We start from the raw sequence: 22,749 nt of genomic DNA, 5'->3' as shown, positions 1-22,749 counted from the left end.
AAGATTCTTCTAGTCTAGGACCCTCTTTCTCCCCGCCTTTCTTTTTTGCTTGCTTATAGATAAGAGATACTCAGCAGAGTAACAACAAGTTTTAGCTCAAGGAGACCCTTGAAGTCTCTCTTCCTGGAAGTATAATTCTCTGACAGACTTGCCAGGAGTGGATACTAATATTACTTTTGATCGCTGGTCAAGTCAGTCAACAAACACCCATTAAATAATCAGGAATCCAATGAGTACAATAAGTAGTGAGTTAAAAAATATCCCCTCCAATGAATTTCTGTGCCAGAGAGCTGTTGTTTTAGTCATTTACATCTCTGCCCAGCAACTGAGGAATTTCAGTTCTTTAATCAACATACTGAGGGTAGGAATAGCTTACAGCTGTAAGAAAATATGACTTCAGCATGAAAGCTAAGGGGGTTTTGTTGTTGTTGCCAATACTGGGGCTTGAACTCAGGGCATGAGTGCTGCCCCATTTTACTTAAGTCTGGTGTTTTATCCCTTGAGCCACAGCTCCACTTTCAGCCTTTTTTTTGCTGCTTAATTGGAGATAAGAGTCTCACAAACTTTCCTGCACGTGGTAGCTAAGAACTTGATCCTCAGATCTCAACCTCCTGAGTAGTTAGGATTACAGTCTTGAGCCACAGGCACTTGGCTTAAGAACCTTTTGGTGTTTGCATCCTATCACAAAACGTTTCATTGTATGACTTTTTATAAAAGGGTATTATTTAAATTGAAAACATTGAAATCTTTCTCCTGAGTATTATTTAGTAGTTTATCTGCTTGGAGTTCATATTAGTAGAGGACATCCAGTTTTCTCAGCACTACTTGTTGAAAAGGTTATATTTTCTCCACATTGTTGGCACCTTTGCCAAAACTTTGCTGGCTTTAACTGTGTGAGCTTATTTCTGGGTCTTTGATTCTGTTCCATTGTTCTACATATTTGTCTTGTGCCACTACCATGCTATTTTCATTATTATAGCTTTGTACTTTAGTTTGAGATCGAGTACTGTGATATCTCCAGCATTATTCTTTTTGCTCAGGATTACTTTGTGTAATCAAGGTCTTTTATGCTTCAATATGAATTTTGAGATTATTTTTAACCTCTGTGAAGAATGTCATTAGAATTTTGATGGAAATTGCATTGGATATAGATTGCTTTTGATAATACTACTTTTCACAATATTGATGCTGCCAATCCATGAGCAAGGAAGGTCTTTTCATCTTCTGGTGCCCTCTTAGATTTCTTTCTCCAGTAATTTATAGTTTTTCCTAGCGATTTCTGCTTCCTTAATTAAATTTATTCTTGGGTACTTTTTAAATTTTTTGAGGCTATTGTGAATGGGACTGTTTTCCTGTTCTCTTTCTCTGCTCATCATTGGTACATAGAAAGGCAACAGGGGTTTGTATATTGACTTTTGTATCCTGCTACTTTGTTGAAAGTTGTTTATGAGAGCTAAGGGTTTTTGTGGAATTTTCAGGGTCTTTTAGTAATCAAACCCTATCATCTGTAAGTAAGGATAATTTGATTTCTTCCTTCCCTTTTATTTCTTTCTCTTATTTTATTGTTCTGACTAGGATTTCTAGTGATATGGTGGAGGACATAAAGATGGAATATGATATTTGACTTAGATTATGAAAAATGGATAATGAATGATTTTAAGGTATATATGTAAGTGTGCTGTAGATAAGACTTCCCTGGTAACTCATTTCTTTAGCTAGTAACTGTAATTGTAACTCTGTAACTCCATAACCCTGTAACTCTGTAACTCTGCTTCTGCTGTTTTCTGAGCAATGGGAGCCCTAACCCAGCGGAACCATTACTACCCTTTGTTCTATTCCCCTGCTTCTCACAAGCAAAACCTTGGTGGGAAATTTAAACTTAGGGTGTGCATTTCTTGTAACAATCATTGGCTAAAACAAACACCCTAGCCCAAAATGCTTAAAAACCCGTATGGGCCAGCACTCGGGCCGTTTCCTGGGATCCCAACTCCAGGTGCGGTCCTGGCGTGTCAGCACTTTTCACTCAATAAAATCTTTTACATTTTCACTGCGGACTGAGTGGTCTCACTGCTCCTCCCCACTACACTAGTACTGGATTAAAATAGGAGTTGGAAGACTAGGTATCCTTGTCTTGCTCCTGACTTTAGAGGAAATAGCCACACACTGGCATACAAACATACAAAAACATACATGCACACATAAAGGCTATAGTCAAATACAATCTTTATAATGTTGGGGTACATTACTTTTATTCCTAGTTCCTTTGGAAAGTTTGTTATAAAAGATGGTTAGATTTTCTCAAAGGATCTATTTGCATCTATTGAGATATTCATATGATTTCTGTCCTTGATTCTTTTTGGTGCTAAAAGGAGTACATATTTAGCAATGCACTTAACAATGTAAGTAGGTAATACATGTTTTTAAGTGAACAAAAGCACCAAATTTACAGAGGGTCATATAGAACTTCTAGTAATTGTTGGACAAGTTGGAATAAGAGAAATAAAATTCCAGGACTTAGTTCCAAAAATAAAATCAAGTAAATAAATAAATATAAAAATTAATAAATATGAATGAATATATTAAAAGATATTAATAAATATGAATAGATATATAAATATATATTAATAAATACTAATCAATAAATATTTATTTACTTGATTTTATTTTTGGAACTAAGTCCTGGAATTTTATTTCTCTTATTCCAACTTGTCCAACAATTACTAGGAAGTTCTATATGACCCTCTGTAAATTTGGTTCACTTAAAAACATGCATTACCTACTTACATATATATATAAATCCAGACATTGTTAAATTAAAAAACACAGCTGTAGGCATTCGAGAAGTATAAAGCATGATATGGATGTCCAAAGCTCCTGGATGGACTATCTGGGAAATATCTTAAATAAAGGGTCCCAGTAGTCCTCCTGGTTTGTAGTTATTTTCAACAGTCAGATCACATCGAGACACAAACCAATGCAAGCATGTTCGATGTAGATGACTAGTATGAGAAAAAATTTTTCTTAAGTAAGATCTCAAAAAGAAACAGATGATCATATTGGGAGTATGTGGCATGCAGAAGACCAGACTGATCAACTTTCTAGCCTTCAAAAGAGTCTATATTATTATTAATAATGAATATTATATATTCATAATTCTCTCCAGCAGAGAAAATTTTCTCCAGTGAAGAAAATTATTAATATAGAAATAGTCATTTTTCAATAACTGAAAAAAATAAGGTAGAGGGAACAGATTCAATAATTGCCAAGTAGTTCTGAACCAATAAATAGCTAATAAACAATGGTAAGCCTTATCAGAAAGAAATGCAAAAAAGAAACGGCAAAGGATTATTGTTTATCCGTCAGAGTGGCAAATAGTAAATTAAAAAAGCAAACAAGAATCCTCCCTGTTGCTAAGGAGAGAGAAATATTTATTCCCTACTGTCCCTCATGGTGATATAGTGTTTCTGGACAATCTGGTGAACTATATTAATTCCCTGAAATGGCATGTCTTTTAATCAACTAGTTTCATCTTTTAGGAATTTATCTCAAGATGTAATAATATACATCTGTAAAGGTTTAGTGGCATGGATATTTTTGTTTACAATGTTTCTAATGGAGAAAATATTAGAAAATAAGTGATGTGTTTGTTACTTACGGAATATCATGAAATTAAATTAATTACATTAAAGATTAAAATGCTATTGTAGAACAAAAAAAATTCCTCATATAGGAGCTAGCACTTACCTTTTGATCGCAAGTTGAGGGTACAGTTAGCCACAGCCAAGAGAGGATTCAGATCTGAATCAAGGTGCCTGCTGACAATATGGCCCCCTAAAGACTATAAAATAAAGATATTTTCACTTCTGTTAAGTAATTGTAAAATACAAATATTAAAATCAGGATTAAGCAAGTTTCTGGAGAACTAATCCTTTTGTGTGTTCCAGAAGATAAAAAGTGATTCATCAAGGACAGTCACCCTCAGGATGCACATGGAGTTTACCGCTGTCAAATGCATACCGCCATGTTTCTGATCTGTTGTCCAGCCAGAGTTCTCAGATGCTTCAGGAGAGCACGGTATGTCTGTGTCTTCTCTTCTGGGAGTTCCTGGACCACCTCAGCCAGGATGTCCTCTACCTGGGCCAGGCTGAGGCCAGCACCCAAGGTCAGTCCTGAAATAAATAATACAGCGTGATAGCTTCTTACCTGAAGGTTTCCATTAGGCTACTGGACACTTGCTATCCTGCTTACTGCTAGTGGTAATGGTGATGGGGTGGTGATACTGTGATAGAGGTGAAGGTAGTGGTAAGATGGTGTGGGGGGTGGTATGGGGTGTGCCGGTGAGCATGGCTGGTGTTAGAAGTGGTGGAAGGTGTGGTGGAAGCACTGATGGCTAAGTTCTTAGAATGCTCACTCACTAGAAGGTATTGCTCTGAATGTTGTGGATATCCCCATGAATGTGAATAAAACTCTGAGTTATTAATAGACCCACTTCACAGGTGACAAAAAAGTAATCTCTCTCTCTCTCTCTCTCTCTCACACACACACACACACACACACACACACACGTCAAGGATCAAGCTGGATTCCAAAATCCACCTTATGATGATTGCTTCTTATCTTTTCCATTACATCAACTTTTTTACAGGCATGGAAAGCCAATCAGATAGCTATTTAATACATAAAATTTCTTTGCTTACTCGTGAGCTTCTGGAAAGGCAGGGATCACACCCATTCATCTTTCTCTCCTGTCGGACACTAGCTTCACTGAATAGTGGCTACATTTCTCTTGAAGTGAAGACAAAGCTTTTTTTGTAAAAATCTGACACTTCAGGCAATTCAGAGATTCTCGTGTAACTTTAGAGAGCTTTTTCTAGAGCCTTCCTCCAGAATGCCATGGCTCAGATAAAAGGAGAATCTCTGTGCATATTGTAGCTGGAGATAATTCTCTTTCTCTTTGTCTGTTAGACAAAGGAAGTAAATTGATGAACACAAGAACCTTAAGAACTCACCATTGCATGCATGTTTTCTAACATTCAGTTCTTCAATTCTATCAGGAGAAATTATAACCGGGTGGAGGACACCTTTAAATTTCATTTCAGGACCTAAAATATTAGAGGGAAATCACCATGATAGGAATAAAAAAGAACTAATTGCCCTTTTAGCTTAGAAATTATAATTTAACAGATAACTTTATCTGTATTAACATCTTTATTCTTTCTACTGGGCTATGTATTGCCAAACCATATACAGAAAGATTGGCAGGTGGATCTTCTCTAAGCTTGGAGGACTCTTTAGAAGTATCAGCCTTAAACCTTAGGTAATACAGCTTCCTTAGAATTCTCTTAAAGAACTTCCTAGATAGACCAGAAGTAGTCGGGTTTCTATCAAGACATCACTGAGAGATGAAATAAAGAGAAGTTTCAAAATGGGGCCCAGGTCAGTCCTCTCATCATGCCAGAACCGTGGTCACTGCCACCATGGTTCGTCATGAAGCAGGCATAGGACATAGGCTGGCTCCACTGAATACACAGGGACTTGTTCGTTTCCTGACAGAAAGTCTCTTGAGCAATGCTCAAGATTAAAGGATTACAGATGCAACCTCAGGCTGCATTTCCTAAGAATTGACCTATATGAAGCTATCTTCCCTCTTAAGTCTTTCCCCTCAGTTTCCTCACAAGAAGTCCCTGGGATCTACATACCTACAGAGGTGTTCCCCATGACCACAGGGGCCTGGGGATACTTAAATTTCGCTTCCAGAAGTTCTTTCAGAGTCACTGGTGAAATCCACATCATCCTATCACCACTAAAAACCCTGGTCTTTGGTGGTTGTTTCTCAGCCATTATCTATTGAAAAAACAACAACAGGGATTCAAGATACTTGTGACCAAACTGCCATCTGCTTCCATTCTATTTGTGTTATAAAAGATATAGGAAATAGAGATCTGAAAACTAAAACTAGTGATCTAAAAGTAGAGCTTTGCCAGGCATCAGATTTCAGGATACAAATATGCCAGTGTTTAATTCCTTCTAAAGGCTGTTCCATGTAGTGGTTATATGCCATAAAGTGCATTTCAGTACTTAATGATTTGCTCTACAAATTATCCAATGGAAAAATGAACTTCTGTAAAAGAGGAAGTGGGGATCATGCCTGTGTACATTGTATCTTCATGACTGTATATAGATACCACCATCTGCCCACTTCATGACTGTATATAGATACCACCATCTGCCCACTTCTCCCTTGGACCATACTCTTTAGAGCTTTAGAATAAGAATGACAGATGAGTGTCACCTATTTATTGATCAGCTTTTAAAAGAATTCAAAATCAATCATCCCCCTCTCCTGCCTCCCAGATTTCACCGTCAGTTCTTCTCTAAGATGAGTTCAACTCTCCTTCCTTACCTTTAGCTCTGGAGGAAATATTAGCTCCTGGGTTGGATCCAATGGCAGAAACTCCACTTCTGAGAAGAGTACTGAGCTTGTCTTAGAAAAGAGAGAGAATACCAGAGATTACAGTAGTCTCCCTCACTCTTATTCTCAAGGAATATGTTTTAAAACCCCAAATGGATACCTGAACCTATAGATATTATTGAACTTATTATGTATGGCATGGTTTTTCCTATTTATTCTTATTATAAGTCTTAGCATGTGTTTTTTTCCTTTCCTTATTATGTTTAGAACTTTTACTTTTTCACTTAAAGGAAACACTCTGTAGCTACCTCTGGCAAATATAATTTTCCAAAGTCTTGTGTTTTGAGGACAGGCTCACCCCTGTTATCCTAGCTATTCAAGAGGCTAAGATCTGAGGGTTGTGAATCAAAGCCAGACAGGAAGGAAAAGGTCTGTGAGACTCTTTTATCTCCAATAAACTGCCAAAAAAGCCAGAAGTGGAGCTGTGGCTCAAGTAGTAAAGTGCTAGCCTTGAGCCCAAAAGTTCAGAGACAGTGTCTAGGCCTTGAGTTCAAGCCCCAGGAGAGATACACACACAGAGTTGAACATAGCATTGCAATATCCTGCCGACTACTAAGTAACAAATAGGTGGGTATATGGTGTAGAAACACTGGGAAAAGGGCTAATTCATGTCTCAAGTAGAGCTGAGGGGAGCAGAGTGAGATGAGATGTCATCATACAACTCAGAATGGCACGAATGCATTTTGACACATCGGGATTATATCTCAAATTTTCCATTCGATTATTTAGACCATAGTGAACCCAAATAACTGAAGCTACAACAAAAGTGAAAGTCTATATAAGGATTGCCTACAGTGTCACTGTCAAGCAACTCTACTTCAAATCCTTTATAGAATGAGGCTGGGAGCAGACAGATCAGTAGACCAAATTTAGCCAATCCATCACCATCTCTGAGCTCCCAGTCAGGGTTCCAAGACAGTTTTCTAGCAACTCTGCAGATATCATTGGGGCTCTGATCCTCTCAACACCCCATATCTTCTTGTTGGCCCCTGGGACAGGAAAGGAAATGAGCCAGGGCCCCACACATAGGTGATCATGAGCACTTCCTCTATTGCTCCCTCATTACTTCCACTGCCTGTTCTTCTTCCTCACAAAGTTATTTTGCTTCTGGCCCTTTAAAAAGTCTTCAAAGAGAACTTCTTCAAAAACTGAGTGCCAGCAGGGATCAATGTGTTTTTCCCTCATATAGATAATTATATTTGAGTCCAGAATAAGAGACCAAGTTGCCTCTCATTTTTTAAAGTATTTTTACATCTAGTTTTTAATTGGACATGATATCTCATGGTTGTTATTGTAGCTACTGAGGAGGCTTATGGTTTGAGGACTGCTTGAGAAAAGGTTTGAGAGATCCTACCTTGACCTGTAAAACTCTGGATGTGGGGATGTCTGCCTGTCATCACTGCTAAATGGAAAGCATAAATAGGAGTACTGAGGTCCAGGCTGGCCTAGACATAAACAAGAGGCCTTGTCTAGAAAACACCTAAAGCAAAAAGAGCTGGGGACATAGCTCAAGTAGTAGAGAGCTTGCCTAGCAAAGCAGAACACCATAAGTTCAAACCTCAGTACTCTATGTGTATATGTATGTATGTATGTATATAGTATATATTTCTTTTAAATGACACATAGTATTGAGATTGCAATGTGTATATAATATATAATTATATACTTGTGTTAAGAACAGTAAAGATCCTCTTTACTAGAACAATTTGGAAATATCCTTTCTATCCAACTGCACCCTTGTATCTATTAGCTAACTTCTGTACATCTCCCTGAGTCATTCCTAGGTTGGCTTTTTTCTATATAGAGCTGGTGTGAGAATGGGGGAAGGAATGTCAGCAGAAGCTCAACTTGGCCAACTTAAGCAGCACTTACTCCTCCAAAGAGGAAGTTATCTGCTGCCTATGTGCTGAGGAAACTCTATAACAACTTTACATTTCACTGACCTTGTTATCTTCCTCCAGTTCTGGCAATCCATTTACTCCTTGATCCAAACAGCAAACCCCATTTTCTTTACTTTGACAGCAGCCAGAAGTCTAATGGTGGAAAATAAATCAGTAAGAAATTTAATGGTGATTCTACCATAAAAGAAATGGAGTGGCAGCAATCTAAACATCATAACATAAAATCAATAGGGATACTTAACTCCCCTGGACCTACATTCCAACCAGCACCTGATAACTCAAAAATGAGATCATACATCTAATATAGTGAAATTTAAACCTTAGCCTGCCAATGTTCCATTACTCTAAAGTTGGGAAAGATCATCCAACATAATGCCTCTTTATAAGAAAATGTTAAATACATTTTAAAACAAACCAAAAAAGTAGATAAAGAATAATTAAAATCAAGATTATTAGATGTCATGAAAGCGAATCACTTACATGTAAACATTCTAACCCACTCTGATGAAAACCTGAGTTTAGGATGAGGTTAGCATACCTGCAATCCCAGCTACTCAGGTGAGAGATTGGGAGTATTACAGTTTGAGACCAATTCAAAGAAAAAAAATAGTAAGTAAGACTCCATCTCAATAAAACAAGCCCTGTAGCCCAGCACTGGTGGCTAATGCCTGTAATCATAGCTACTCAGGAGGCTGAGAGCTAAGGATTGGGGTGTGAAGTCAAGTCAGCCCAGGCAAGAAGGTCTTCACTAAACTACTCAGAAAAAGCTAGAAGTGGAGCTGTGGATCTAAGTACAGAGTGCTAACCTTGAGTAAAAAAGCTCGGAGACAGTGCCCAGGCTGTGAGGGGCTTGAGTTGGAATGCCAGTTAGATGGGAGGCATAGGTAGGAGGATCTTGGTCCAAGGCTAGCCCAAGAAAAAAGTACAAGATCTTATCTGAAAATTAACAAAATTGTTCCCCTATGTAAAAATGGTCATGGAGTACCTCACATGGAAGAGTACCCACCTAATAAGTGTGGAGCCTGGAGCTCAATCCAAAACAAAAAAATTTAAATGAATTTATAAGAAAGTTTGAATAATAGTAATTATTAAATAAGTTAAACTATGTAAAGATTTTGTACCTAAGCCTGATGTATAATGATACATACTAACCATGATCAATCATTAATATTAATATTGACTATTCTAAATGCTAACAATAAATATTATAAAGTATTGCTATCATCACTCTGTTTTTATCTGTGATATACTACTGTCATAATTTAACTTCCAAAAGGCAATCTTTATACATGTCAAGGTTGTTTGTTGCTCATTTATTCACTCATTCATTCACTCATTCAACAAATATTGATTTCAAAGCTCCTCAGTGAGTGCATCGTGATGGTCCTGCACATGGAGAGCTCTGTTGTCAGGCAGCACACAGTCTAGTGAACAAGTCTATGTTGAGGAATGCACATCCCATGTTCACAGAGAGCTACAGGAACACATGGACAGGGTACCTGGCCCTGATAAGCAAATCAGGAGGAACCTCCTGGAAGCAATAACCTGAAGGCAATGTCAAAATGTTTAGGTGCTTAAGATGTGACTCCCTAAACAAGCTCAATGAATGAGGAGGAACCTTTCATATAAGGTGAAAAACGAATAGCAGTGGCGGATTTAAATCCTTATTATTAGTAAGGATGATTGTTGTCCTAGCACATCTAATTAGCCCTAACCATTTTCATTGGGAAAAATATACCTGTGTGCCTTTCTACTTACTTTACAGAAAGTCTTCCCTGCTTCAATTATGGGTCTGTATCCGGTACAACGGCACAGGTTACCTGAAGGAGAAAAGCCCAGCTCTGTTCACTGAGTGACCGAGATAGAGGCACAGGCTGCCAAGTACATGATGGAAGGAAGAACCCAGCCCACAAGGAAGGTCTGCCTAATTTTTTGGTCCATTTCATCTAGAAAATCCTATTTGAAATAGATTTTCACAGCTCAGCCATTTGTACTGGCTTCTTCTAAGCAATTTTTATACCTTCCTCATAATAGGTGCTCAAATGACAATGATTTTTTTTAAAACTTGCTCTGTTGTCACACTGCAGAACTAAGTTTAATTTCAAGAAGCTACTTTACTGACACAATTGCCCATATACAAAATGCTATGTATATGAAGTGTATACCATATGATATGTTTGGAGATAAGAATATGCCTGTGGGTGACATTGTCCAAAAACAGAAATGTACTTATTACCTGACTTATGAAATAGTTATTCTCCTGTACAATATCTTAATGACAGCAGTACAATTTTTAACAAAAGAATGCATCTGAGAATCCAGCCTCACAGTTGATGTTTGTGTATATATCCATCACTTCAATTTTGTCATGCCATTTCTATCTATCTATCTATCTATCTATCTATCTATCTATCTATCTATCTATCTATCTATCTATCTATCTACCTATCTATCTATCTATCTATCTATCTATCTTTCTACCTACCTACCTACCTATCTATCTATCTATCTATCTATCATCTATCTATCTATCTATCTATCTATCTATCTATCTACCTATCTATCTATCTATCTATCTATCTATCTATCTATCTATCTATCTATCTATCTATCTTTCTACCTACCTACCTACCTATCTATCTATCTATCTATCTATCTATCTATCTATCTATCTATCTATCTATCTATCTATCGGCAGTACTGGCTTTTGAACTAAGGACCTTGAGATTTCCTGCCTGGCTTGCTTGTTAGGCTGGCACTCTACCACTTGAGTTATACCTCTACTAAGCAATTATTTATTAATTTACCCATTTATTTAGTGACAAAGACACTTAGCAGAAGATCTACTCTCTTAGCAAATATTTCAGTATTTCAGTATACAATACAGTATTGACAACTACTGGCACTTATAATTATGGGAATATTAAAAATTAAATGATTTAGGAAATACACCAAAATATACATTAAAAATGAAATGTGTCAGTGAAATGTAATGCATGGATCTGGTTTAGAGCTTGATTTCAATAAGCTAACATATAGTTTGCATAATTTTGAACGAATCACTTGTTTCTAAACCTCAGTTTCCCATTTAGGAAATGGTGATGATAATAATACCTATCTTACAAATTATTGTTAAGGTAATCTTCAAATAGCTTTTAATCCAGTACATGGCATATGGTAGGTGTACAATTTATGTGGTATCATCATTTAAAAATAGAACCATAGAGCCAGGTGCCAGTGGTTTACACCTATAATCCTAGCTTCTCAGAGATCTTAGAATTGTGGTTTGAAGCCAGCCTAGGCAGGAAATCCTGTGAGACCCTTATTTACAATTGACTACCAAAAAGCTAGAACTATCAAAAAGCTGTGGCTCAAGTGGTAGAGCATCAACCTTGAGGGAAAACGTTCAAGGACAGCTTCCAAGCCCTGAGTTCAACCCCCAGAACCAAAAAAAAGAGGGGCAGGGGAAGAACCATGTATAACTTACCACCAAGGGCATCAGTTAACTGATCCAGAGTAGGCTCGGGGTGGTTCCTGAGCAGCGTGTACATGGACATCACCATCCCAGGGGTGCAGAAGCCACATTGGGTGCCATGACACTTGGCGATCCTCTCCTGGAAGCACAGGAAGGTTAGAAATGCTGACCTACGGCATGATGGTTCTCAGGAGAGTCCTCTGCTGGGGAAGACTCCCCTGAAAGCTCATTTCAAGACTTCTCTAACTAAGCTGGGTTGACTGCTGAGTTTTCTTCTCCTTCAACCATGCTATGAGCTTCACTTTGGACAGTGGTTCTGAGCCTTTGGAATCATCAAGGGGAGCTTAAAAATGCTGGGACCCCAGGGGAACCCAGATCACTTGGTGTAGAGTCTCTGGGGAGATTGTTGAGTCACAGACACATATCTGTGAAAGACTACTGAGAGTCTCAATGTACAGTTGAGGTTGAGAATCACTGAAATAAAGGAAGTCCTTCAGAAAAATGAACCAAACTACACTCAAGTTAAGAAACAATTTGAAAAATAACTTGCTAGTTTTTCACGATTGCCTTTCATCTGCCTATTAGTATACCAATGTTCTAGTGTGCAGTTTATAAAGCACCCATCTGAATCCAGAAAAAAATAATCAAGGAAATACTATATTGCTTCCATACTGCCTTTCCCTCACCCCCTAAAATGTAATCTTTGGAGTCGAACTTCTTGGGGACAAGTACACTTTAGAATCTGTCTTCTGACAACATTGAATCACTGGCAGAAAATGAAAGAGTGCTCCATGTCTGTGTGCACTTGAGCACTGAGGTATTCCTCACGAGCTGCTGAGATTTTACATCTAGAGAATGTGAGGTTTTGCCATTTTCTATGTTGCTTCTGCCTTTCTCCTATCTAAATGACCTCATAAATGACCTTCACTGACTTAGAACAAAGCAGATAGCAATGGCATCTGGGGAATGTATGAGTAATCCAAAGTAGGAGTCTGAAGGAGCCTCCTCACTGAAGGCTCTCAAAGGAGTTGTTGTAGGGGAAAGCCACAGACTCCACTGCAGTGCCCATCCCGTGTCTTATGTACAAACCCTGAGCTTGACAACGCTTTTGATGATGGGGATTTTCATTGAGCTATAAAATCCTGTTATTTTCTACTTTCTACTTTCTAAATGAAAAAGGAAGGAAGGAAGGAAGGAGAGAGAAAAGAGGGAGGAGGTGAAGGGAGGGAAGAAGGGAGTGAAGGAGGAGAGCAAGAGAGAAAGAAAGAGACAGGGAGATAGGGAAGGAAGAAGGGGGGAGATGGAGAGAGAGGGGGAAAGAGAGAGAGAGGGAGGGAGGGAGGGAAGGAAGGAGGTGGAGAGAGGGGGGAGAGAGGGAGAGAGAGGGAGGGAGAGAGAGTAGTGTTCCAAAAATGTACTTGAGTTCCATTTTTTCTTGATTTGGGGAGGTACAAAGTAGACAGGTCCCACATAATCCAAAAATAGAGGAACAAAACCAGGCCATATCAGTGTTTTCTTTAAAAAGGAAAACTCCTCTAGTCTCCCAAAAACATCTTTCCAAGAAGTTAGTCATGGAACACTCAGATATCTCAATATCAACACGTCAGGTTTCATTCTTGACTCCAGCTGGGTTTTACCTGTTAGCAGCAACCAAGCAGCAGGCCCCGACAGCTCTACCTCTACAATCCCAGGAGCTCACATTGTCATCAGTGGTTTTTGAATCGTAGGAGACTTACAAGGGAAAGAGGTACAGCCTCACCTGAATAGGATGGATTCTGGTCTTGGAGCTTCCTACGCCTTCGACTGTGGTAACAGCAGTGCCATGTAGAGAACAGATGGGGGTCAGACAGGCATTGGCGGGATAATGCCTTCAGAATGCAACAGAGAAGCACTCATTACAAATTACCTCGTGTCCAGTGGGAAAGAGGAAGTACTCAGAGTCTCTTACAGGCAGGTTCTGTATGAGGTCTCTAGGCTGTGCTTCTACATTTTGTTCTTAATGCAGACTCATATTACTTTTTATTTATTTAATTTTTATTGTAGAGGTGATGTACCAAGGGGGTTGAAGTTCACATAAGTCAGGTAATGAGGACATTTCCTTTGGAAGAGTGTCACCTCTTCTCTTCTTTTCTCATAGTTTTTTTCCCTCCCAACCTCCCTTCCTCCACAAGTAAAATTATACATGGACATGATAAATCAAACAAGACTCTAAACATGCACACAGTGAGACCAAAGGGGGAAGTTCTTAGGAGAGGATCACAAAGGCTCAATAGCCATGTGCATATGATCATGTAAAATGATGTTTATCAAAATGAACTTGAAGAAATGAAATGAGGGTTCTTTTTATAAAAAATTACTTTTTGTGGATTTTGTTCCCCTTTTGTTGCTGTTTTTTACTTCTGTACTTTTTGTTTTGTATGTAAGTTTATCTGTTTGGGAAAGAAATGGTGGGTGAAAGGGTGAACTAATTTAGCTGATACTCACTAGACCCTATGTTGAAAATGAACATACTCATTTTACAGAAGTAGACACTGAGGATCAGAGTAATTTACTCATCAACTCAGCTGGAGGATCAAATGGCAGGATTAAAATTAGATATCTTAATTACAGTTCCAGACTAATCTCAAACAACTTACTTGATTTTTCTTTGGATAAGGGCTGACAATGTCTAATTGTTTGCAACTAACTCCCCCACCTAAATGCCATTCCATCTTCTGGGAAGATGCTAGGCTTAGTCTGACCAGGAAGCTGAATTTGCTTTTTTTGTTGTTGTTGTTTGTTTGTTTTGGAAAAAGAAGTAGGTAGGGTATGGCATGTAGAACTTGATTCTCTGCCCCCCCCCCACCTACACACACACACAAAGGGGAAAAAACACTGCTAGAAAATATCCAGTTCAAAACGACTCTTAAAAATAAAAACCTGGGGCTGGGAAGGTGGCTTATTGGTAGAGCGCTAGCCTTGAGCTGAAGAGCTGAGGACCCAGGCCCAGAGTTCAGGCCCCACTACCGGACCCAATCAATCAATAAATAAATACCTCTCATTTACCAAATAACTGGACTTAGCTACCAGTTACCTTATCTTCTTGGTTCTAGAGTTGTATTGGGAGATCATCACTGTGCAAGCGCCACACCCACCCCCTCCACAGCCATACTTTGTTCCTGTGAGTCGCACTGAAGAGTCATGGTTAAAGATAAAATATTGTCCATGATTTTCTTTCTAGGATAGCCAGCCCTGACCATAGGAGGCATCATTATTATAGATTGTTAAGTATGTAATTATTTGGTATGTATTTAACAAATGATGTAGGTATGTCTTAGCTGCTATCTGTATTTTGTAAATTCTTGATTTCTTTTTGTGTGTTATAGTATCCCACCCCTCCACCCTGCAGGAAACTAGACCTCAAGTTGTCCCCTCATTCTATCTCTTCTCTCTGTCTCTCTGTCTCTCTGTCTCTGTGTGTCTCTCATCAGACTTTAAGAGCTCCCCAAGCCTCTCTGACTCTTCCCCAGTTCCTTTCACAGAGACATATCTCCTAATAAAACTCTTTCACATCTCTTTCCATTGAGGAAGGGTATGCTTCCTCCTGAGAATCAGAACAAGATAAGAAATCTTCCATCTTGTTTACTAGGGTGTAAACTAAGCTTTAAATATTATACATCTGACTGAGTCAGATATCAGTGCCCACTGTTTTCATGTTCAAAAATCTTAGGAGATTCTCAGGAGCATACTTCTGTGTCTAAAAAGTAGCTTTAAACATCAAGGTGATGTTCTCTTCCCCCTCCCTCCCTCCAGCTGTCACTTAATTTTGCAGATCATTTTGTGGGGTGTACTGGTCTCCGGAAGACCAGCATGGTAAGAAAGTTTTCCTACAGTGACATTTTTCAGGTTCAAGTTCTCTATAATACACATAAACTGATGTGTTAAATGAAGACTGTTTGTGTAACTACTTGAAGAAAAATATGTCAAATACTTAAAAAAAAAACAAATTTCTCCATGTTTTACTTTCATTTAGGAGATTTCTGTGCTTTCTTTTTTGCCTGGGATTGAGGATGAGTCATTGAAAAAGTATGTAAATATTATGACTAATAATTCTAAAGGATGTTTCACTAGTCCCTTTAAACACCCACTGCCTCAATTCCCAAATGCTAGTTTCTGATTTGTACCATTGATTTAGTGTTAAAACAGAGAACCGAAAAATCTCAGTTCTTCTGACAGCCACAGCTGTGAAACAGAGATATAGGATTTTCTCAAAGAGGAGACATAGATGAATATAAAGTTGTTTAAAGATGAAACAAAGAGACTCAATATGGCTATAAAAAGGTATTTCAAATATTATATAATAAAGTCATTGAAGCTAAAGACACACATATTCTCTCTCTCTCTCTCTCTCTCTCTCTCTCTCTCACACACACACACACACACACACACACATACACACAAGGATACACTTCTTCCTCAGATATGGTAACAGCATTGTTTCAGGATCCACATTTTTTTCTATCACCTATACAAGAGAAAAAAAAGTAGTTATGCTCAAAAAAATCAAGAAAGCTGGTATGATGCTCACATGGGGAGGATTGTGCTAATTTAAGGAAAACGCATATTTTTATGGAATTAGCTAACACTTCTACTCATATTTTCACATTGATTTCATATTTAGGAACATCTGTGATGCACACATCAACCCTGAAGTGTGGAGTCTCATTCTTCAGCTCAGTTCTCCTGCTCTGTTCCTGACGCCACTGTCCTTGGTCCTGAATTATCACTACTCTGAGGTAGTACTTGTGTTTCCATTAAAGACTATGAATGATGGAGGCATAGAATTCCATTGTGTATATATACCACATTTGTTAGGAAATGGAAAGGCTTGGAAAAAATTCTATTAAGTGAAGTAAGCCAGGCCCAAAGAAACATGGGTCCCATGGTTTCCCTTATTTGCAATATCTAGTATATGTCTGAGTCAAGCAGAAAAAGGTCAGATAAGGTGATGTTAGGGAAATGAACCCTAAGATATGTACTCAAATGTTATTTTTTGTTTCATGCGATTGTTTCTAACACATTTATAAGATTATTTCTTTGTTACTTTGTATGTCCCTCCCCCACAGTATAACCCCTGCTTTCACTGTATTTGATGTTGGTATAATTTGTGGAGGGGAAGGGGGAAAACAAATCGTTTAAATAGGGATACAGGTGGACCCATTGCAACAATGAGATGTACAAGTCGTTATGTCGAAAACGAACTTTACAACTTTGGAGTGGGGGGTGAGGTGGGGAGAATTGGGGGGGCGGGGGGAGGATGGGAAGGGATGGGAAGGGGAACCAAAGGAGGAGGCTACAATGCTTGATAAGAAATGTACTCATTATCTTGCCCATGTAATTGTAACCCCTCTGCACAGTATTTTCACAAAAAAAAAAAAAGACTATGAATGAGCCCTGTTCAGCTTCTCATAGAACACCTGATGTAGATGAGGGAAAAGACAGGAGAAGAACAGAATATGAGGGTGGGGTGGAGTAGAGTAGATGAAGAAAAACAGAAAGAGACAGAGGAGCTTCTGGAATAGAATAACTTCCTGAGAACTGTGAGATTACCAAATAGATACCTGAAAAAGAGGAAGACATTCCAACCGTGAGCCAGGCACACATGAGCAAGTGGGAGGGAAGAATGAACAGATGCATCGCCGCAAGCGGTTGCACCCATGGCTGGGATGATGGGAACATCATGACTGCTCTCGTTCCCTAATGGAGGCGTTCTCTTTCCTGATGAGCAATTTGAGGTTTCTTTTATGTTAGTAACACATGATTAGCTTCACAGATTCCTAAGTCAGATAAGGAAAGGTCATTTCACTAAGGAAAGGTCATTTTCCCTTGCTAGTTACTCTGGTCAGATCAGAACCCTTCATCAATGGACAATACAGGAAGAGATGTGAGTATGTGTCTGTTGGTATGTGCATAGGTGCATGTACACATTCTGTAATATAAGAAAGCATGTGGGACATATTTTAGGCATCCTCAGCTTAACCAGTCCCAAATGGAAGTCTTTATTTCCTTCTTCTCCCCACGGTTTCACAGCCTCACTCTCTGCTAGATCATCTACCCTTTAAAACCTGAGCTACATTCAACTCTTCTTTGAACCTAATACAATCATGTAACTACATCCTGCCATGTCCCTTGAAGAACCTGTACTTCTACTGTCACTATTAGAATAAGCCCTTCACTTCATGCCTGAATAATTATAACCTCTGTCCCACAGGCCTGCCTACTTGCACTCTTGGCACCCACAATGCCACCCACTACTCCAAATCCAAGTCTATCTCACTTATCTGCTCATGGTCAAATCACCTTGCTGGGAACTCAGGGATTATTAATATAAACCCTCTCTGGAATAATGGAGCCAGACACTCTGCATCTTTAATGAGCAAGCTGCCTGGGTCTCTGGTGAACACATACTCCAGAAATCCTGAAGAACAAGAAGCAATTCATACTCCTTGGCAATGTGTACTGGGTAAATTGCCTTTTTCACTCCCTGATTATTGACTGGGAGGTTTGCCTTAGAGAAATGGCTGCTCCCAGCGGTGTGTGGTCTTTGGCTTTTCATTATATTTGCATGCAAGGTATTTCTCTGTGCAAAGGACCTCTCTCTACCTACAAAAAAAAAGCTTCATGCCATTCATTATTATGCTCACATGTTCTCTGTGGAGATCACTACCACTCAGTGTACCCTTCTTTCCCTGATCCCTATATAGGAGGAAAATAAAGAAATTCAGAGAAGTTATTTGCTCATGTAACTGTAACTCCTCTGTACAGTATTTTCACAATAAAAACCATTAAAAAATAATCTATTCACTGTTTATCCCAGCCTATCTATTCTCTTTCTTCTGCCTGGAGTAGGGATGAACTGGCTAACTCCAGTAGCCATCTTAAACTATGAGGCCACATAGTAATTGCAACACAGGTAAAAGAAAGAAGGAACTTGGATCTTAGATAATAAGAGGAAACTTGTGGTGTTTTCTCAACTTTTCTGTTTTTAGGTATACTTTCTACAAAAGGAAATTTTACTTAGGCCTTGAACAACAGTTAGTTTTTTAAGCCTATACTGTTGCAACTGAAGCTAAAGCTAATTAATAATATGGTGAGCACACTGAAACCCAGTTAATGGAAAGACAGAATCTGAGTAGCCTAGCTAGTACAAATTAACATATTAGGCTTAAAGGATACTTATGTATTTTTTAGAAGAAATTGGCAGAAGAAGAAGGTCATTCTCTTTTAGATATTTGTTTCAGAAGATGTTGCCAGAGATTAGCGTCTGGCTCAAAGGGATACTGCCTTAAAATTCATTTCTTTTTCTTGATTTGGTAGCTGTCATATTTGGGGGAGGAGAGTGGGAACAGAATTTAAGCAAGATTCCTATTCTGCAAGCTCTTCTTCAACCAGGAAGTTGAGACTAAGATAAGGGCTGGGGATTAGAGACAGGTGGTGAGGTAATGGGGAATAGATTAATTCCCACTGGCTCTGAACTAGAACAAGGATGTAAGAAGAACTTGGCTGCCCTGGGCAAAGGCCAAGTCATGTGGGTTGCAGGCACACATCCCAGAACAAATCATGGGGTCACAAGAGTTGAATCTGCCCTTTTGAGAGTTCAAGTTCCCATTGCCAAAGTCCCTAGTGGATCAAAGTCAGGGTCAGAACAGAGAAAGAAAGAAAGACAGAAAGAGAGAAAGAAAGAAAGAGAAAGGAAGGAAGGAAGGAAGGAAGGATGGAAAGAAGGAAGGAAGGAAGGAAGGAAAGAAGGGAGAAAGAAAGAAAGAAGGAAGGAAGGAAGGAAGGAAGGAAGGAAGAGAAGAGAGAGAAGAAGGGGGTCAGGCTAAGAGGGAGAAGGTGGGAAGAAAGAGTTAAGTGTTTTTGGGCACAGTCAGCAGACACTTCCACAGTGTCTTAGAGGCCGGAGGGGATGACTTCTGCACTTCCACCTGACCTGCAGGCTGCTTCCAAATTAATCTGTTGGCTCTTCCAGCTTCTTGCCATGTTCACCTCCTCTTCTTTTCTCTGAACTAGTGAGGCCATCCTAACAGCCCAGAAATCTCTTTCTCTTCCTGAAGAAGGGAAGGAAGCACTAATCTCCATCCTTCAAAAATAGCTCTTTCCAGATTCTTCCACTAATACCAAACGAGTCATGAGTACAATGCTCAGTGATTGTTCCTTGGTCTTCTGATGCTTGAGCAGATTCTGGCTACTAATGCAGCAGGTTGTTTTCCTGTCCAGATGTTAGCAATGGCCTCTTCCTTCCCAATCCCTCTGTATGGAGCTTAAATTTCACCCCTCAGGTCCAGGGTAAAGATAGCTATTGGTTCCATTTTGTAGAGGGGAAGACCAAGGCTCAGTGTTAGAAAGTGGTTTTTGCTTGAGCTGAGGCCCCCTCAGTCACCGGGCTGCAGGAGCAGGGGGTAGTTCAGGATTCATGCCTTTGCACTCCAGGAGCCAATGTCTCCTGGAATGATATTCTTCGATGTCCAAGCATGGTATGGTATGCACTATTCTGGGGGTTTTCCTCCTCAACTCCATGTTAAATGGGTACCCTGTACTTCTGAGAGGCCTCATAGAGCAAGTTTAGAAATTTCCCTATAACTTGATCTCTGGCAACCATGACAGAGCTTGCTTGCCAATAACTTTAGCTTCAACTTGATAACACCTTTTGAAGACCTGAGATTTTCACAAAAAGCACATACCTGAGACCATCCTGACTGCCTTCAAAGATTCCTTTAAAAACAAGTTGGTAATCCCAGAGGTCATATCTGACTTTAATACACCTCTTGTCTCTGTGGCTTATCTCCTACTTTCCTAGACTTTTACCCTCAAACCAGAAGGTGTATCTTAGTTTTATTCACATGGCAAGCAGTAAAGTATAGGAAGGCTAAGATAATTTTTAATGGGGTAATTGTAAAAGGAGAGTTTATCTCTAAAGTACACAAATGGTTACAAGATATAAAATGGGCCTAAAGATAAGAACCAGCTTATCTACTCTATTAAAAAATCAATAGTATACAAACTGATGTTAGTCATTGTGTTAAAAAAAAAAACAACAACTGGGTGCCAGTGGCTAACCTGTAATCCTAGCTACTCAGAAGGCTAAGATCTGAGGATCTTGGTTTGAAGCTAGTCCTGACAGGAAAGTCAGTGAGACTCTTATCTCCAATTAACCACTAGGAAAACGAAGTTGAGCTGTGGCTCAAAGTGGTAGAGCACTAGCCTTGAGTGAAAAAACTCAGGGACAATGCCTAGGCCCTGAGTTCAAACCCCATGACTGACAAAAACAAATCACCATACAGTCTGAATAGGAAGCAGGGGAGAGAAAAAGGGAGAAAAGGTGTTATACGCAAAACACCTGTTACCTCATTGAACTAAAAATCCTTACCATAACTTATAAAAGTCTACTAATCTGCCTTTGTTCAATCCTACTGATCTATTCCTTACACACATAAAACACCTTTTGCCCCAGGATTTTTGCGCCTGGAACTTCTCTTCTCAAAATGCTCCTTCCCTGAATGTTTGCTTGGCTCACATCTACTTCACCCCAGACACTGCTCACAGGTCAGCCTAAGAGGCTAAAATGTCCATCTCCCCTAAAACATCAGGCATTGTCCATCTTCTATCCGTCTTCCTTTGGCTTTGTTTCTATACCAGCACACATCACTGCCTGACACCATGCATTGGCACTTGTGTATGCTTATTGGCTGTCTTCCCAGCACTGCAGGCACTCTGTAATTTCTGCATTCGATAAAATCTAACTACAGCCTGGCATATAGCTGGTCCTTAACAAATGAACTGTCAGGAACACTCTCAAGGAGTAAGTAGTGTTGTCCCCGTATAGTAAAGGAATTGTGTTTCTATTTGCAATGAAGAGTTGGAATTTCATCCTTGCTGGTTTAGGCAACCACAAAACCACGTTGCATGTGGTCTCATTCTGTTATACAAAAAGAAGACATGATGGGGGTACCAATCCCTTCACCCTCCAAGGACCCTGGGATCCCATGCAGCAGAGGCACAGGAAGTTTTCATGGAGGCTTGGACAGTTTGAGGGGTCCTCTTTCAGGAAGCAGATGGTGGAAGCCCAAGGCGAAATTAAGCTTTAGAACAGGGCTCAGGAATGAGGGGCTGAGTGCTAAACCTCAGCCAGACCTGGCGTCCTCTGGACCAGGGCTGAGGCCCTGCTTAGCCAGAAGCAGAAGGCTCTAAATGGGCCAGCACTGGGCACTGTGGAAGGGAGGTCTCTCGACTTTTACCCTTCGTGCCTCAGCTTTCCTTTCCAAAGCGGTGCCAGTGTGTGCTGAGGACATTCAGAGCAGATGCTGGGGTCGGTGCCTGCATCCAGGGAGTGTTTGAAAGGATGTCCAGGGAAGTTTGTTGCCCCAAGCTCTGGACCTTTTCTGGATCAGTCAGGAGATGTATGAGACAGAGGACAGAAGCCACGTGCAGGGGGGGGGGGCTGTGAGGCCCCTACCCCAGCCCGGGAGCCCGGCTTGGACAAGCACTACCAGGGGCCCTCTGAGCCCCATGGTCCTGTCACCCCTGGAACCTGCTTTCCGCTCGCTCGCTCATCCAGACAGGCCACAGAGGCCCAGCCACCCCAGGCGGGCAATCGAGGCCGGAGCTCCCGAGCGTGGCCCCGCGGGGAGGGGGCTCACCTTGCGGCCGTTCACGAAGAAGAGCAGCTCGGAGGCCCGGTCCATGGCGGCGGCGGGAGGCCGGAGCACCTGCGGGCTGAGAGTTTCCAGTCCTCCCACACCCACACCCCTGATGGCTCCAGTGAACTTTCTCGTCCTCTTAGACAGCTGCGCCCTGGTCACCCGCGCTCCGGGTGGGCTGAGCAACTTTGGCGAATGAGTAGCTGGCTGGTGCCCGTCCCC

At 40.1% G+C, this 22,749-nt stretch overlaps 1 protein-coding gene across 1 annotated transcript in view; it reads right to left on the bottom strand.

Moving 5' to 3' along the window:
• Aox1 (aldehyde oxidase 1) overlaps positions 1-22,699 on the bottom strand; it is a 64,856-nt gene extending 42,157 nt beyond the window's left edge. The window contains exons 1-12 of the mRNA XM_013010608.1: positions 22,528-22,699; positions 16,295-16,352; positions 14,922-15,018; positions 13,608-13,716; positions 11,861-11,987; positions 10,132-10,193; positions 8,416-8,505; positions 6,404-6,484; positions 5,700-5,844; positions 5,010-5,102; positions 4,018-4,169; positions 3,745-3,838 (exon numbers count right to left, since the gene is read on the bottom strand). Coding sequence (XP_012866062.1) covers positions 3,745-3,838; positions 4,018-4,169; positions 5,010-5,102; positions 5,700-5,844; positions 6,404-6,484; positions 8,416-8,505; positions 10,132-10,193; positions 11,861-11,987; positions 13,608-13,716; positions 14,922-15,018; positions 16,295-16,352; positions 22,528-22,572 — 1,153 coding nt within the window. The 5' untranslated portion in view covers positions 22,573-22,699. The remainder of the gene's footprint in view (positions 1-3,744; positions 3,839-4,017; positions 4,170-5,009; positions 5,103-5,699; positions 5,845-6,403; positions 6,485-8,415; positions 8,506-10,131; positions 10,194-11,860; positions 11,988-13,607; positions 13,717-14,921; positions 15,019-16,294; positions 16,353-22,527) is intronic.
• Between the last annotated feature and the right edge of the window lie 50 nt (positions 22,700-22,749).

Source organism: Dipodomys ordii, unplaced genomic scaffold (assembly GCF_000151885.1).
Source record: "Dipodomys ordii isolate 6190 unplaced genomic scaffold, Dord_2.0 Scaffold1, whole genome shotgun sequence".
NCBI classification, from domain to species: Eukaryota; Metazoa; Chordata; class Mammalia; order Rodentia; family Heteromyidae; genus Dipodomys; species Dipodomys ordii.
The sequence above is the reverse complement of the archived record's forward strand: the minus strand, read 5'-3'. Positions and strand labels throughout refer to the sequence as shown.